Source organism: Gymnoscopelus microlampas (assembly GCF_963454915.1).
Source record: "Gymnoscopelus microlampas genome assembly, chromosome: 7".
NCBI lineage: Eukaryota > Metazoa > Chordata > Actinopteri > Myctophiformes > Myctophidae > Gymnoscopelus > Gymnoscopelus microlampas.
In genome coordinates, this window is record NC_139944.1 from 52,557,607 (window position 1) to 52,574,776 (window position 17,170).

A 17,170-nucleotide genomic window follows, 5' to 3' on the forward strand; every position below is an offset into this window, starting at 1 on the left:
TAGGTTTCACTCTCTCCACTGTTATCTCCCCACTTGTATCAGTTGTAGAATTATGTTCTAAATCTAATCAATAACAACAACAACATATCAGACCTATTGATTATCTTGGTAGTAACCTTGGTGGTTTTAAAGGATATCAGACCTATTGATTATCTTGGTAGTAACCTTGGTGGTTTTAAATGATATCAGACCTATTGATTATCTTGGTAGTAACCTTGGTGGTTTTAAAGGATATCAGATCTATTGATTATCTTGGTAGTAACCTTGGTGGTTTTCCACAGAATGCCAACCTGTAGAAACCCTGCTTTCTATTTACTGTTGTGTTCAGAGCTCATATCTGTTCTTCATACTGTGTGTTGTTTATTCTGTGTGATAGTGCCCCCTAGTGGACTGTATTAATTCCTGCACGGATAATCATCCATATCTCAACGCTTGAGCAGCCTCGTCTCCTTGGTAACAGGAAGAGTGGGCACTAGGGAAGAGTGGGCACCTCAATGTAAAATTGGCTATTTGGTCCAAAATGTAAAATAATAATAATAATAATGATGAGAAATAGTCTTAAGTAATGTAAGTATACATGATAGAACAAGATCAAACAATTGACAATTAAGGTATAATATTTCTACAATTGCTAAAAATCCTGTATATGTCATTTTGGACATAAACAAGAAGTTGAAGGATACAGTCTGATAATGATGTACTGTTACATTATTCAAATATTTCATATTTTGGACAAAATAGCACATTTTATATTCATGATATATCAATTATATTCATGGTGCCCTCTCTTCTTTAGTGCCCACTGTTCTTGTATGTTTACCAGCCTTTCATGGGTTATAGGAGGAAGTTCAAAAGCTGTTTTGCATTGATTGACAGAAGATTTCCATACACTGTATCCGTATCCACTCTCTAGCGGATATGCAAACAAAGTGAATGGTTACCAGAGTGAGTGTTGTGACTCTTTGCTTTCACTCTCATTTACCTGGAACACCACAAGGCACGAACACAGTGAGTGAGTCTCCTACGTTTAATTACAATAGTCATATAAATACTCAAATAGATATTTTCAGACTATAGTAGTAACACGTCAGATTAAAATGTCATTAGAATCTGTTTAAAATCATAAGGGATCTATCAGTGGTGGAAGAAGTACTCACATTTTTTACTTAAGTAAAATTATCAATACTACAATGCAGAAATACTCTGTTACAACAAGTCTGGTATTCAGAATTTACTTGAGTAAAAGTAAAAAAGTATTGGCATCGAAATGTGCTTAAAGTACCAAAAGTAAAAGTACTCAATATGCAGGAGTCTACCATTTCATGTTTTCAAAATGTATAAAATATAAAAAAATTAGCAGATCTACAAGATCAGAACGCGTTGCGAGCTTGTATCGGCTATCTTCACTATAGGCTTAAATACAATGTCACTTCACTATATTCTTTTATTTCAAATAGTTAATAGTATATTGCAGCTACAATATGTGATCTACTGTACAGAAATCAGTTGGAAATAGGATATTCTTTGATTTCTTATACAGTAATTCCTGGAAACACTTGAATTAGATTCTTCCAAATCAACCAGCTATACAGTATGAGAAATTGTATAATATACTATATTATAGCCTCCGTCCTCCAGTAAAACAACAAGTGTGTTATAAAGCAGGTGGACTTTGATCAAAAACGTGGTTGTTGATGATAACACCCTGAAAAACAACACTTCTTTTTGTGTTTAAAGAAGTTTGCAAGTATGACTGTAGGGGGAAAATTATGACTGATTATGATGTTGTCTCAGAAGAGACAACATCATAATCAGTCCATAGAATTAAATGAAATAAAAATGTAAATGTGGAGTGAATTCACATTTTTATTCTACACTTTTCAACCTGTTCGCAGCACGAAAGAGACCAGTAAAGGGTTAACTCCAACAAAGCGTGACCTACAGTATGATTATTGCATCTCAACGATGACATGAGCAAAACCAGTAGTACAGTACCTGTACGTCAGACCCACAGCAATTTAACAGCAGAGCTAATAGTCCTCGCAAAAATATCAGATCAACAATATTTTCTCATAAACAGAACATTTTAAGACAGACGGATGAGTTTGGTATAATTGTTAGTATTCAACACAGAACAAAAACAATCTATTTAATAGAATTAAGTATTTTAGTCAATTAAAAATGTGTTTTTATATACTATATTGTATGAATGAAAGTTTGTCGAATAAATGAAGACAAGTATCATTCAAAAATCTTTGTTTTTATTCTCATTGTGTAGAAATGGCGTCTACCAGCAGTCTCCTGTCTGAAGAGCAGTTTCTGTGTTCCATCTGTCTGGATGTGTTCACTGATCCAATCACCACTCCATGTGGACACAACTACTGCAAAACCTGTATCACACAACACTGGGACAGTACTGATGTGTGTAAATGTCCACTATGTAACAAAACCTTCTATAGGAGACCAGAATTCTCTGTTAATAAAGTCCTCTCTGAGATGGCTGATCAGTTCAGGAATTCAAAGCAGCTGAAACAAACTTCTAGCACAAACCTAGAACCTGCTGAACCAGATGAAGTCTCCTGTGACTTCTGTACTGAACCAAAGCTCAAGGCCGTGAAGTCCTGCCTGGTGTGTCTGGCCTCCTACTGTGAGACTCACCTGGAGCCTCATCAGAGAGGAACAGCGTTTAAACGACACAAACTAATCGACCCTGTAAAGAACCTGGAAGACATTTTGTGTAAGAAACATAACATTCCTCTGGAGCTGTTCTGTAAGACTGACCACACGTGTGTTTGTCAGTTCTGCACCGAGGCAGACCACAAGTTACACCAAATTGTATCTCTGAAAGAGGCATATGACGGAAAGAAGGCTGAGCTGGGAAAGACAGAGGCTGAAGTTCAGCAGATGATCCAGGAGAGACGAGTGAAGATTCACGAGGTCAAACACTCAGTAGAGCTCAGCAAGAAAGATGCAGACAGAGAGATAGCAGACAGTGTGAAGGTCTTCACTGCTCTGATCAGCTGTGTTGAGAGAAGCCAGGCTGAGCTCATGAATGTGATTGAAGAGAAGCAGAAAACAACAGAGAAACAGGCTGAATTCCTCATTGAAGAGCTGCAAGAGGAAATCACTCAGTTAGAGAAGAGAAGCTCTGAGCTGAAACAGCTCTCACACACTGAAGACCACCTCGAACTTCTCCAGAACTTCACATCTATCATCACCCCTCCTCCACCCACCAAGGACTGGACACAAGTCAGTGTCCGTCCATCTTCATACGTGGGGACTGTGAGGACAGCTGTGACTCAGCTGAAGAAGACACTCGGTAAAGAGATGGAGAAGCAGTGTGCTGGAACAGCCATGGTGGCTGGAGCTACAGCAGGAGAAACCGAACATGTTTGTCCAAGATGTCTTGAATCATGGAAAAACATGGAAAAACTACAATGCGGCCATGAGCTTTGTGAGGAATGTAAGACACGGCTAGTGGAAACCATGAGGCCCGTCTGTCCTTTGTGTAAAGATGTATTTGGGAAGATAGAGGGAGATCAGCCACATGGAACCATGACATGGAAGTCTCAAAGCTATTCCCATGTGTATGGATTCCCTGACTGTGGCAGAATAATCATCTACTATAACATTCCAGATGGAACACAGACGGTAACAACCTGTAGTTAAGACAATTATATCATACTGTCTGTTGTATGTTAATTTTGAGTATATTAACGCACAGTCGTGGAAAGTAACTAAGTACATTTACTCAAGTACTGTACTTAAGTACAATTCTGAGGTACTTTTACTTTACTGAAGTATTTCCCATTTTCTACACTTTTACTTCTACTTTTATTCCACTACAATTATTTGAAAACTTTACCGGTTACTTTGTAGATTTGAATTATGATTACAAAACATACATTAACCACTTCAGCCCTATTTAAACTTTGGCTATTTGAAAACAGATGATCTAAAACCTCACAACACGTCGCATTGTGAAATGTTTTGAGCTTGCAGATCGGCTTGTAGATCTGCTATGTTTTTTTTAATACATTTTAGACATAAAACGGGACACTCTGCATAATGAGTACTTTTACTTTTGGTACTTTAAGTTAGAGTTTTCCCGATACCGATACCAGTATCGAAAAGCTGCTGCCGATACTACCTAAAATGCTGATACTGTATATAACCTTTTCATGTCAAGGACCCCATAACTCTTGAGTGTACAAACGGGTCCATTTGGTTCCATTTGTACACTCTCACAGACCTGTTAGGGTCCATTTAGAACCCCCTCAATGAACCCTGAGGGTCCCTGGACCCCACTTTGAGAACCACTGTCCTAGATTATTTTCATTATTACATGTATGGTATGTAATAATAAGGTATGAGATCTGTACTCGGTATCGACTGATGTGCAAGTTATGGGGATCTGTATCGGTATCAGGAAGGAGATAATGGTATCGGTACATCTCTACTTTAAGTATATGTTGATGCCAATACTCTCGTAGTTTTACTCAAGTACATTTTGTTTACCGGACTTTTACTTGCAACAGAGTGTTTCTACATTGTGGTTTTAATACTTTTACTTAAGTAAAACATTTGAGTACTTTTTCCATCACTGTTAATGCATTTTAAACACTCATCCTGTACAGGAGAATCATCCCAACCCTGGAAAGAACTATGAAGGCATTGAAGCAACAGCTTATCTACCAAACAACACAGAGGGCAAAGAGGTGTTCAGGCTGTTGAAGAAAGCATTTGACCAGAAGCTACTCTTCACCGTGAGGGAGGACCAGGTGATCTTGAATGACATTCACCTCAAGATCTACATGATTGGAGGACTACTAGGGTACAGTACTTCTGTTAATCATTGTTTTAGTGAAATGTTCTTGTAGATCTACTGCGATGTCATTTGACCTGAAATGGATACTCAGCCATGTTGTTGTGTTGTTCCCACAGGCTTTTAAATCCTGACCGCAACTACTTGAACAGAGTGAGGGACGAGCTGAAGGCTAAAGGCATCGAATAATTACTACTTTCATCCTGGTGTCCCTATTTTGGACATGCTGAAAAATGTCCCCAAAATGTAAAATGTTTGTAAATAGCCGATCTACAAGGTCACAATGCATCGTGTTGTACCTTGTAGATCTGCTTTTTTAGCTATTTGATTTAAGTGGTTAATGAGGATTTAGCATGGTATTTTACTATTTACAGTACTGGGAAATAATCTGAGTTTGATCATCACGATGTTTGTTGAAATAATAATAATACTATGATACTGAATAGAAGAGTAGATTTCTTAGGTGCATTGACAGCACAAATAACATACTGTACATAGATATAGTAACTAGTAAGTATATACAGTATAGTGTATAAATGTTTATAATATTTACAATATTGTGTAGGATAAAAGCAGCTCTAAGTCATTTTAAATAGTTCTATATTCAGATTACTATAAAGTGTTTGTGCAGTAACAAGGGATCTCACCAGCTCTTTAGTAAACATAAAATACATTTTCAGGTGGGACACTGATTTCATACAATCAAAACATAACTCATACAGGATACAGGATAAACAAGTGAAATTAGAAGTGATGAAACACATAAATGATCAGAAACATTGTAACTGGAACACAAACTGTCTCCTGATTTGAACCCACCTGAACATGTATTTATGTTACTATTCATAAGAGCTGGACAGAGCTGTTAACAAACACTCTATATACTGTAGCATGCTGTTACATAGCATGATTATTATCTACAATAGCTATATTATTGGAACATAGAGCTTTAACCTTTTACAACACCTTTCATTTTCTTTCTCACTGATGTTTTCACTTGGTTTGTTTCAATGCTGCACTCATTGTAAATGACTCTGGACTACAGTATCACATCAGCTCATTATCAAACATATAGTAGCTCTTTGTTGATAGGGACATTATTTCTGAATTTAATAAATGAGGGAGTGGTGGGGGGGGCTAAAATGACATTACATCATAACTATCTTCATTATATTGGACTATTACATGGCTTTATTGAATTATTGATTCTAATTGTTTAATCAACGGATTCTGTTCTGCCTTTGTCTACCTTGCTGTGGAAGGCAATAAAATCATTTTCAAATCAATATTCTGTGTCAAATTATCGATTTTTGTTTACAAGACACAATAGGTTTCACTCTCTCCACTGTTATCTCCCCACTTGTATCAGTTGTAGAATTATGTTCTAAATCGAATCAATAACAACAAAAACAACATATTATGCCTATAGATTATCTTGGTAGTAACCTTGGTGGTTTTCCACAGAAGGCCAACCTGTACAAAGCCTGCTTTCTATGTACTGTTGTGTTCAGAGCTCATGTCTGTTCTTCATACTGTGTGTTGTTTCTCCTGTGTGATAGTGCCCCCTAGTGGACTGTATTAATTTCTGCACGGATAATTCACCATACCTCAACGCTTGAGCAGCCTCGTCTCCTTGGTAACAGGAAGAGTGGGCACTAGGGAAGAGTGGGCACTAAGTAAGAGTAGGCACCTTAATGTAAAATTGGCTATTTGGTCCAAAATGTGAAAAAATAAAATCATAATGAGAAATAGTCTTAAGTAATGTAAGTATACATGATATAACAAGATCGAACAATTGACAACTAAGGTCTAACTAATATTTCTACAATTGCTACAAATCCTGTATATGTCATTTTGGACATAAACAACAAGTTGAATGATACAGTCTGATAATGATGTACTGTTACATTATTCAAATATTTCATATTTTGGACAAAATAGCACATTTTATATTCATGATATATCAATTATATTCATGGTGCCCTCTCTTCTTTAGTGCCCACTGTTCTTGTATGTTTACCAGCCTTTCATGGGTTATAGGAGGAAGTTCAAAAGCTGTTTTGCATTGATTGACAGAAGATTTCCATACACTGTATCCGTATCCACTCTCTAGCGGATATGCAAACAAAGTGAATGGTTACCAGATTGAGCGTTGTGACTCTTTGTTTTCACTCTCATTTACCTGGAACACCACAAGGCACGAACACAGTGAGTGAGTCTCCTACGTTTAATTATAATAGTCATATAAATACTCAAATAGATATTTTCAGACTATAGTATAGAGTAACACGTCAGATTAAAATGTCATTAGAATTTGTTTAATATCAGTGGTGGAAGAAGTACTCACATTTTTTACATAAGTAAAATTATCAATACTACAATGCAGAAATACTCTGTTACAAGTAAGTCTGGTATTCAGAATTGAATCGAGTAAAAGTACAAAAGTATTGGCATCGAAATGTACTTAAAGTACCAAAAGTAAAAGTTCTCAATATGCAGAAATCTTCCATTTCATGTTTTCAAAATGTATAAAATAGTTAAAAACAACAAGTGTGTTATAAAGCAGGTGGACTTTGATCAATAATGTGTTTGCTGATAACGCCCTGAAAACCAACACTTCATTCTGTGTTCAAAGAAGAGTGCAAGTACTATGACTGTAGGGGAGAAATAATGTTGCCTTTTCTGAGACATCATATTCAGTCCATAGAAGAAAAATAGAAATTAAATGTGGAGTGAATTCACATTTTTAAGCTAAACTTTTCAACCTGTTCACATGCGAAAGAGACCAGTAAAGGGTTAACTTCTACAAAGTGTGAGTCATGAGTATGATTATTATCTCAATGACATCAAAACCAGAGGTAGAGTACCTGTACTTCAGACCCACAGCTATTTAACAGCAGAGCTAATATTCTCTACAAACATATCACAGGTGAGTTTGGTATAATTGTTAGTATTCAACATAGAACAAATCAACATTTTAAGTCCATGATACATTTCTATTTATCAGAAAGGCATTTTATTAATTACAAAACGTATTGTATATAGTATACAGTACTAAATTATATTGTATGAAATTGAGGTTTTTCATATACATCTTTGGTATATCATTAAAAAACATTTGTTTTTATTCTCATTGTGTAGAAATGGCGTCTACCAGCAGTCTCCTGTCTGAAGAGCAGTTTCTGTGTTCCATCTGTCTGGATGTGTTCACTGATCCAATCACCACTCCATGTGGACACAACTACTGCAAAACCTGTATCACACATTACTGGGATAGCAGTGTTGTGTGTCAGTGTCCTCTATGTAAAGAAAACTTCAATGACAGACCAAAACTATGTGTTAATAAAGTCTTCTCTGAGATGGCTGATCAGTTCAGGAATTCAAAGCAGCTGAAACAAACTTCCAGCACAAACCAAGAACCTGCTGAACCAGATGAAGTCTCCTGTGACTTCTGTACTGAACCAAAGCTCAAGGCCGTGAAGTCCTGCCTGGTGTGTGTGGCCTCCTACTGTGAGACTCACCTGGAGCCTCATCAGAGAGGAACAGCGATTAAACGACACAAACTAATCGACCCTGTAAAGAACCTGGAAGACATTTTGTGTAAGAAACATGACAGACCTCTGGAGCTGTTCTGTAAGACTGACCACACGTGTGTTTGTCAGTTCTGCACCGAGGCAGACCACAAGTTACACAAAATTGTATCTCTGAAAGAGGCATATGACGGAAAGAAGGCTGAGCTGGGAAAGACAGAGGCTGAAGTTCAGCAGATGATCCAGGAGAGACGAGTGAAGATTCACGAGGTCAAACACTCAGTAGAGCTCAGCAAGAAAGATGCAGACAGAGAGATAGCAGACAGTGTGAAGGTCTTCACTGCTCTGATCAGCTGTATTGAGAGAAGCCAGGCTGAGCTCATGAATGTGATTGAAGAGAAGCAGAAAACAACAGAGAAACAGGCTGAATTCTTCATTGAAGAGCTGCAAGAGGAAATCACTCAGTTAGAGAAGAGAAGCTCTGAGCTGAAACAGCTCTCACACACTGAAGACCACCTCCAACTTCTCCAGAACTTCACATCTATCATCACCCCTCCTCCACCCACCAAGGACTGGACAAAGGTCAGTGTCCATCCATCTTCATACGTGGGGACTGTGAGGACAGCTGTGACTCAGCTGAAGAAGACACTCGGAAAAGAGATGGAGAAGCAGTGTGCTGGAACAGCCATGGTGGCTGGAGCTACAGCAGGAGAAACCCAACATGATTGTCCAAGATGTCTTGAATCATGGAAGAACATGGAAAAACTGAAATGCGGCCGTGAGCTTTGTAAGGAATGTAAGACACGGCTAGTGGAAACCATGAGGCCCGTCTGTCCTTTGTGTAAAGATGTCTTTGGGAAGATAGAGGGTGATCAGCCACATGGAACCATGACATCGGAGTCTCATAGCGATTGGCCCCTGTCTACATTCCCTCACTGTGGCAGAATAACCATCACCTATAACATTCCAGGTGGAACACAGATGGTAAAAACCTGTAGTTAAGACAATTACATCATACTGTCTGTTGATGTTAATTTTGAGTATATTAATGCACAGTGGTGGAAAGTATAAGTACATTTACTCAAGTACTGTACTTAAGTACAATTCTGAGGTACTTCTACTTTACTGAAGTATTTCCCATTTTCTATACTTTTACTTTAACTTCTACTCCACTACATTACAGAGACAAATATTGTACTTTTATTCTAGTACAATTATTTGAAAACTTTACTGGTTACTTTGTAGTGTTGAATTATTATTACAAAACATACATTAACCACTTCAGCCCTATTTAAACTTTGGCTATTTGAAAACAGACGATCTACAACCTCACAACACGTCGCATCGTGAAATGTTGTGAGCTTGCAATAAATTTTTTAGACATGAAAACTTGTGAAACGGGACACTCTGCATAATGAGTACTTTTACTTTTGGTAATTTAAGTAAGAGTTTTCCCGATACCGATACCAGTATCGGAAAAGCTGCCGATACTGCCTAAAATTCTTCTGATATATAACTTTTTCATGTCAAGGACCCCATAACTCTTGAGTGTACAAAGGGGTCCATTTGGTTCCATTTGTACACTCTCACAGACCTGTAAGGGTCCATTTAGAACCCCCTCAATGAACCCTGAGGGTCCCTGGACCCCACTTTGAGAACCACTGTCCTAGATTATTTTCATTATTACATGTATGGTATGTAATAATAAGGTATGAGATCTGTACTCGGTATCGACTGATGTGCAAGTTATGGGGATCTGTATCGGTATCAGGAAGGAGATAATGGTATCGGTACATCTCTACTTTAAGTATATGTTGATGCCAATACTCTTGTAGTTTTACTCAAGTACATTTTGTTCACCGGACTTTTACTTGTAACAGAGTGTTTCTACATTGTGGTTTTAATACTTTTATTTAAGTAAAACATTTGAGTACTTTTTCCATCACTGTTAATGCATTTTAAACACTCATCCTGTACAGGAGAATCATCCCAACCCTGGAAAGAACTATGAAGGCATTCTAACAACAGCTGATCTACCGTACAACAAGGAGGGCAAAGAGGTGGTCAGGCTGTTGAAGAAAGCATTCGACCAGAAGATACTCTTCACCGTGAGGGAGGACCAGGTGACCTGGAGTGACATTCACCTCAAGATCTACATGACTGGAGGACTACTAGGGTACAGTACTTCTGTTAAACATTGTTTTAGTGTAGTGTTCCTATAGATCTACTGTGATGTCATGTGACCGGAAATGGATACTCAGCCATGTTGTTGTGTTGTTCCCACAGGAGTTTTCATCCTAACCGCGACTACTTGAGGAGAGTGAAGGCGGAGCTGAAGGTTAAAGGCATCGAATAATTACTACTTTCATCCTGGTGTCCCTATTTTGGACATTGCACAATTTCACACAAAATTAAAATGTTTAAAAATAGCCGATCTACAAGGCCACAATGCATCGTGTTGTACCTTGCAGATCTGCTATTTTAGCTATTTGTCATATGACAAAGTATATACAGTAGTACTTAAGTGGTTAATAAGGATTTAGCATGGCATTTTACTATTTACAGTACTGGGAAAGAATCTGAGTGTGATCATCACAATGTTTGTTGAAATAATACTATAATAATACTATGATACTGAATAGAAGAGTAGATTTCTTCGGTGCATTGACAGCACAAATAATATACATAGTATAGTAACTATAGTCAGTAAAATACATGTTTATAATCTTTACAATATTGTGTAAGATAAAAGCAGCTCTAAGTCATGTTTTAAATAGTTCTATATTCAGATTACTATAAAGTGTTTGTGCAGTAACAAGGGATCTCAATTTCATTTTTATGTTAACATAACTCATACAGGATACAGGATAAACAAGTGAAATTAGAAGTGATGAAACACTTAAATGATCAGAAACATTGTAACTGGAACACAAACTGTCTCCTGATTTGAACCCACCTGAACATGTATTTATGTTACTATTCATAAGAGCTGGACAGAGCTGTTAACAAACACTCTATATACTGTAGCATGCTATTACATAGCATGATTATTATCTACAATAGCTATATTATTGGAACATAGAGCTTTAACCTTTTAACAATCTTTGTTTGTTTTATCAAAAAATATCACTTACAGCACCTTTAATGTAGCCTACTTGGCTACATTAAAGCCAAGTAGGCTTTAATGCTTACACTACACAGTATAAGTTGATCTGGACTACAGTAGCACATCAGCTCATTATCAAAGATAGTCTCAGGAGCCAGACTGTTTTCTCCCACAATGTTCAAATGCTTCTGTCTGGAGCAACGAAAGCTCTGAAAATTATCCAGGCGGATGTGATGCCCCCTCCTCGCTTCCGCTTTGTCTTAACAGTCGTGCAAATGTGCCCTAATATAAATACAAAATCATCTAAAGCTTGCAGCTTAGCAGAAATGGAAATTCAAAAATAAAATGTAAAGATATTTTAAAATGTATTTTGACGATCAGATGACAGCTTCCCGTCTCTGCTTTCGAGAGGTGTAGTTCCAGACTCTATGTAGCAGTGACTCTCAAACTTTTTATGTCAAGGACCCCCAAAATGACATGCTGCGGACCCCCATCTCATAAGAATAAGAATGAATAAAATGTAATCTAAAAAACATTTTGTCCCAGCGACCTCCAGAAGCAAAGATTTGAGTTAAAAATGTATTCTATATTCAAAGATTTGCAAAAATCTTCACGATTTAAAAAAAATACCGGATCCACAAGCTCATAGCGTGGCACCAAGTGACGCGCCGTGAGCTTGTATATTTGTTTTTTTTCAATAGCCAAAGTATAAAATAATGGTTAAAGTGGCTAAAATGATTGCAATGAATGACTTGTTTATAGCCTACTTTTGCTGGGGACCCCCTGGTACCCCCCAAGGACCCCTACCTGGGGCCCTTGGACCCCACTTTGAGAACCAATGCTATGTAGTATTTGGAGACTGTGGAATAATTGTCTATGCGAGAATATCAAAGATATAGTAGCTCTTTGTTGATATGGACATTATTTATGAATTGTGTATCTAATAAATTGGGGAGTGGTGGGGGCCACCACACCGATGAAGATAGTTGTGATGTAATGTGGGGGACTAAAATTACATTACATCACAACTATCTTCATCGGACTATTACTGGCTTTGTTGAATTCTTGACTGTAATTGGTTAATCAAGGGAATCTGTTCTGCCTTTGTCTACCTTGCTGTGGAAGGCAATAAAATCATTTTCAAATAAATATTCTGTGTCAAATTATTTTGTTTATATATAATATATATATATTTATATTTGTTCATATTTCCACACTCACTCCAGAGGGCCACATTGCATATACTGTCAGCCTATGTCACACAAAAGTAGCTAAAATAGCCAATCTATAAGCTCAAATTGCGTCGCATTGCGACCCATTTTCAGCTTTTTGAGCTTCGAAGGTTTGGGGTTTGATTCCCTGGCTAGGTCGTACCAAAGACTTTATAAAGAGCACCCAGTGATTCCCTTCTTGCCACTCAGCATCAAGGGGTTAAAATCCCCAAATTAATGTGTATTTGGCCACGAATCCTCATCTGAAAATATTTTGTGCCAGTGAAGATTATTCCATATTTTTAAAACAATTTCAAACCTAGCCGATCGACAAGCTAATATTTGACACATTCACTTGTTTTATTTTTCAAATGTAGTTTGAACTCAAACCTTGAGAGCATTAAACATCAAAGACAAAGTGTCAAGAAGGAGATTTGAACCCATGTTTGTCATTTCACTGGCAGCTGCGCTAACCAGTTGTCTAAAGCACCAGGTCCACTAGGGGGCAGCAGACATGCAGCTACGCGGTGGTTCTCAACCTTTTCAGGCCGCGACCCCCCCCAAAATAATCATTTTTGAACCGGGGACCCCCCCCCCCCCCCCAAAAAAAATAATCATATTTGAACTGGGGACCCCCACCCCAAAAGTAGGAGTTGAGGCATTATATTTAGTTTGACTATTTTCAAAATTGCTAAAATTGTGAAAATAGCAGATCTACAAGCTCACAACGCAATTTTGTTTTTGCCTCTTTCTAATATTATTTGACAATTTTGATTGTCCATAGGCTATACATAACATAACATAATATATATCTATATATCTATATCTTTAGAAATATCTTTAGAAATATTTTCTTTCACATCAGGATGTAATGATCATTAGACTCAGAGCTATAACCCACCTATCTCTCAGACTCCCTCCCCCAGTCCCCAGAGTTAGGAGTTTGAATGAATGTAGAATTATGTGCAGGATGTAATTTGTGTATAGATGTGACTTAATTTAACTGACTAAACTTTTTTTTAAATATTTAATTTGAAAAGAAAAAACCTCTCTCTCACACTTATGCCAGTGTGTGCCAGTGATCACCCTCCTCCCCTGCGCCAATGTTAGCACCCGTGCCTAAGGTTGCCTGCCCTGCTGTAAAGAAATATAACCATGTTAAACTGTGCCAAACGAGACCACAATGTTACACAAAATAAAGAAACGACCAAACACATAAAACATTAAACAAATACTTGTGATCAAAATAGCTTTAAAGAGACCATTTTTATTTTAATTATTAATAAAATAAAATAATTCAATCACATTTCAGTCCACTACACATGCTCATTATATATGGGCATACCCCCTTTTGTACCCATATATTGAGCTATTGAGAGTGATTTTCTTTTGCGCCTTTTTGTGGTATCCTTTTAGCCTTAATGTCTGACTTGTACCACGTGCTATTTACATTTCTGTAGTATTCAATCAATCAATCAATTGGCCTACTTGCAGCATGTACACAAAAAATCTTTGTTTTGTTTCTGTTGGCTGATAGTAGAGTAGGCCTAGTGTTGATTTTGACAGCACATTTTGATTCAGTTTTAGTCATAGTCTTTTGAATCAAAATGATCAAATTCCATTTAGTTTTAGATATATTTTAGTCATCTGAAATGTTTTACTAGTTAGTCTAGTTTTAGTTGACTAAATATCATAAGATTATAGTCCACTAAATCTACAGTTGATTTAGTTGACTAAGATGTATTTTGGCGGTGCCTTGGTGGCGTCGTAATGGCTGATTCTACACTTGGTTGCATGCTGAAAATGTGAGTTGTGAGCTTGTAGATCTGCTATTTTCAGAGCGCAACACCAGACCGCAGTTCTACTGGATCTTTTCTCCACTAGATCACTCACTAACATTTTAGTCTAGTTTTTATTTGTTGACAACATTTTCAATATATTTAGTCTTAGTTTTAGTCATCATAGCTTATTTTTTGTTTAGTTTTTATTTAGTTTTCGTCACTGAAAAAAGATAGTCAACGAACATTTTTCCTCATAGTTTTAGTCGACAAAATCAACACTGGCTGATAGGAGGTTGAAGTTGCAGCTTTGATCAGATCTTCCCAGGGTCCTCTTTGAGGCTGACCGTTCGGTTGAAGACGAGCTTGTCTGCTCTGCTGTCAGGATCCAGGGAGAAGTATCCCACCCTCTCAAACTGGAACTTATCCAAGGCTTTGGCTCCCTTGACCGAGCAGTCCACAAAGGCACTGTTAATGACCTGAAGGGAATCAGGGTTCACGTCACTTAAGAAGCCCTTGGGCACCTCTGACTGATCCTCTGGATTTTTGTGAAGGAACAGTCGTTCGTAGAGCCGCACTTCACACTCGAGCGGCTGGCTGACCCAATGAACGAAGGCCTTGGGCTTCTCTGGGGTGTCAGTAGAACTGCAGCAAGTCACCTCCAATTCCACTACTTTGCCCTGGGGGTCCTTGATGACCTTCTGCACAGAGATCACGTACCCAGCATGCCTCAGGCCCACTGGCTGTTGTGGAGTCAGTCTCTTATAGCCCTTCTCCATCACCTCTCTGAAGTCGCTCTGTTCAATGAAGATGGTGCGTGTAAATGGAACAACGTGGCTCCCCTTGGCTTCATTGGCGGGAAAGTCTGGCACACTGATATCCGACTTTGAGTGTTCAGGAATGTTGGTTATGGTAACTTTGAGGGGTTCAAGGACCGCCATCGCCCGAGGCGCCGTTTCGTTCAGTTCTTCTCGGACACACGCCTCCAGTAGGTGCGGCTCCGTCGTCACCTGGGCAACCGTCACTCCCACCCGTGCACAGAAGTTGTTGATAGCTTTGGCTGGAAAGCCCCTCCTCCTAAGCGCGGTCAGCGTGAAGAGACGGGGATCGTCCCAGTCTCTGACCGCTCCCGTCTCTACCAACCTGATGATTTTTCTCTTGGACACGACCGTGTAGGTGAAGTTCAGACGTCCATACTCCCACTGGACGGGGCAATACACGTCCAGGGCGTTCAACAGCCAGTAATATGACGACCGCCTGGCCTGGAACTCCTTGGTGCACAGTGAGTGTGTGATGTTCTCTATGGAGTCGCACAGACAGTGGGTGTAGTCGTAGGTCGGGTAGATGCACCACTTATCTCCTGACCGATGGTGTGGCGTGTATTTGATGCGGTAGGCCACCGGGTCCATCTTCCCGTCTTCCATGACCATCTTCATCCTGAGCGTAGCCTCCCCCTCTGCAAACAGGCCCTTCCTCATCCTCTCGAACAGCACCAGTGAGTCCTCGGCGGGGCGGTCCCTCCACGGCGACGGGGGGACGTTGTGGCCCTTCAATTCCTCTCCCTTCTGGTGGCACACGTAGGCGTGGCCCCTGCCGACGAGATCCACGGCCAGGTCGTAGAGCTGCTGGAAGTAGTCGGAGGCGTGAGTGATGGCGTGCGGCTCGTAGCCGAGCCACTCCACCATTTCCCTGATGCCGGTGAAGTACTTCTCCTCCTCCTTCTCGGGGTTTGTGTCGTCGTACCTCAAGAAACAAATCCCATTGTTGGCCTTTGCGTAACCAAAATTGAAATTGATGGCTTTGGCGTGTCCGATGTGAAGGATGCCGTTGGGCTCGGGGGGAAAGCGGGTGCGTACCTGTCCACCCGTGATCTCCAGGTGCTTCTTAAGCAAGTTCATGGTGTTGGGTGTGTTCACATAGCCCTCGGTCTTGTAGTTCTCTCCTGTTTTATGGAACTTAAGTGCCTCTCCTCTTAGCTGATCCATGAGAGACGTATCCTCTGTGATTCTCACCTCACCATTCACTGCCACCTCCGCTTGCTTCACGTTCACCTCCATCTCAGGGGCCTTGGCCTTCTGAGCCTTAGGTTTCTTCTCAAGGTCAGCCTCCGTCTTGGCACCTAAGAGCTGTAGCATCTGCGCGTCCACCTCGTTCTTTATGATTTTCCCGTCGGCCCACTTTAGTGCGGCGCGTGCCTCTCCCACGAGCAGTCCCGTGTTAAAGCGGTACCTGTCCTTCAACAGCTGTTCCTTGTGTTTCTCGATCACTGACTTCACGGAATCCTCGATCTGCTCTGGCGTTATGACGACTCCCACGCCACACGCGGTCTCAAATTCCTTCTGGTCAACGGGGTCCCGAGGATGGTTCTTCAAGAAGTCCAGCGCGGCCGCCAGCTGCAGTTCCGTGCAGATCTTGCGCTGCGCGATGTGGTGCGAGAGGAGAGCCAGGTGCTTGGAGTCCTTGAGACGGGAGACCATGCTGTACAGCAACGTCCCCATGGCTTTGTCGACTCCCGACGACCCATGGACGCTGTGGGCTTGAGTGATGGCCTCCTTGAGAGCGGAGCTCAGTGTTTCATTCTTCAGCGTTTCCTTTGTCCTCTGCTCACTGAGCCCGATGGAGGTGAAAAGCGTCAACGCATCGGCCATTCTTTCAAAAGCACACGTGAGTTAAACCTGAGTGTGCTGAATGTTAGGCGTTGACTTATAAGTGGATAGCTG

The 17,170-nt window shown here is 39.8% G+C and overlaps 4 protein-coding genes across 4 annotated transcripts in view; 3 read left to right on the plus strand and 1 right to left on the minus strand.

The window, feature by feature from the left end:
* The window catches only part of LOC311049195 (E3 ubiquitin-protein ligase TRIM47-like), a 41,870-nt gene extending 35,851 nt beyond the window's left edge, over positions 1–6,019 (plus strand). The window contains exon 5 of the mRNA XM_084062687.1: positions 5,951–6,019. The gene's annotated coding sequence lies outside the window, so the exon portion shown is untranslated. The remainder of the gene's footprint in view (positions 1–5,950) is intronic.
* LOC311049226 (E3 ubiquitin-protein ligase DTX3L-like) lies at positions 3,377–5,119 on the plus strand. The gene is made up of 3 exons (XM_084062723.1): positions 3,377–3,651; positions 4,638–4,834; positions 4,945–5,119. The coding sequence occupies exons 1-3, from the start codon at positions 3,424–3,426 to the stop codon at positions 5,012–5,014; spliced, it is 495 nt and encodes a 164-aa protein (XP_083918849.1). The 5' UTR covers positions 3,377–3,423; the 3' UTR covers positions 5,015–5,119.
* Positions 6,020–7,029: 1,010 nt separating the features above from the next.
* LOC311049437 (E3 ubiquitin-protein ligase TRIM47-like) lies at positions 7,030–10,711 on the plus strand (the record flags this gene model as incomplete). Its single annotated transcript, XM_084063007.1, has 4 exons — positions 7,030–7,033; positions 7,967–8,937; positions 10,335–10,531; positions 10,642–10,711. The coding sequence occupies exons 2-4, from the start codon at positions 7,969–7,971 to the stop codon at positions 10,709–10,711; spliced, it is 1,236 nt and encodes a 411-aa protein (XP_083919133.1). The 5' UTR covers positions 7,030–7,033; positions 7,967–7,968.
* Positions 10,712–14,764: 4,053 nt separating this feature from the next.
* On the minus strand, positions 14,765–17,098 carry LOC311049181 (glutamine--tRNA ligase-like; the record flags this gene model as incomplete). The annotated part of the gene is made up of 1 exon (XM_084062665.1): positions 14,765–17,098. One exon carries the CDS (start codon positions 17,096–17,098, stop codon positions 14,765–14,767), a length of 2,334 nt encoding a protein of 777 aa, XP_083918791.1.
* Between the last annotated feature and the right edge of the window lie 72 nt (positions 17,099–17,170).

Coding starts and splice junctions, on each gene's coding strand:
- LOC311049226 (XM_084062723.1), top strand. CDS start 3,424: ATGGAAAAACTACAATGCGGCCATGAGCTTTGTGAGGAATGTAAGACA. Junction 3,652..4,637: donor TTCCAGATGGAACACAGACG/GTAACAACCTGT, acceptor CATCCTGTACAG/GAGAATCATCCCAACCCTGG. Junction 4,835..4,944: donor ATGATTGGAGGACTACTAGG/GTACAGTACTTC, acceptor TTGTTCCCACAG/GCTTTTAAATCCTGACCGCA.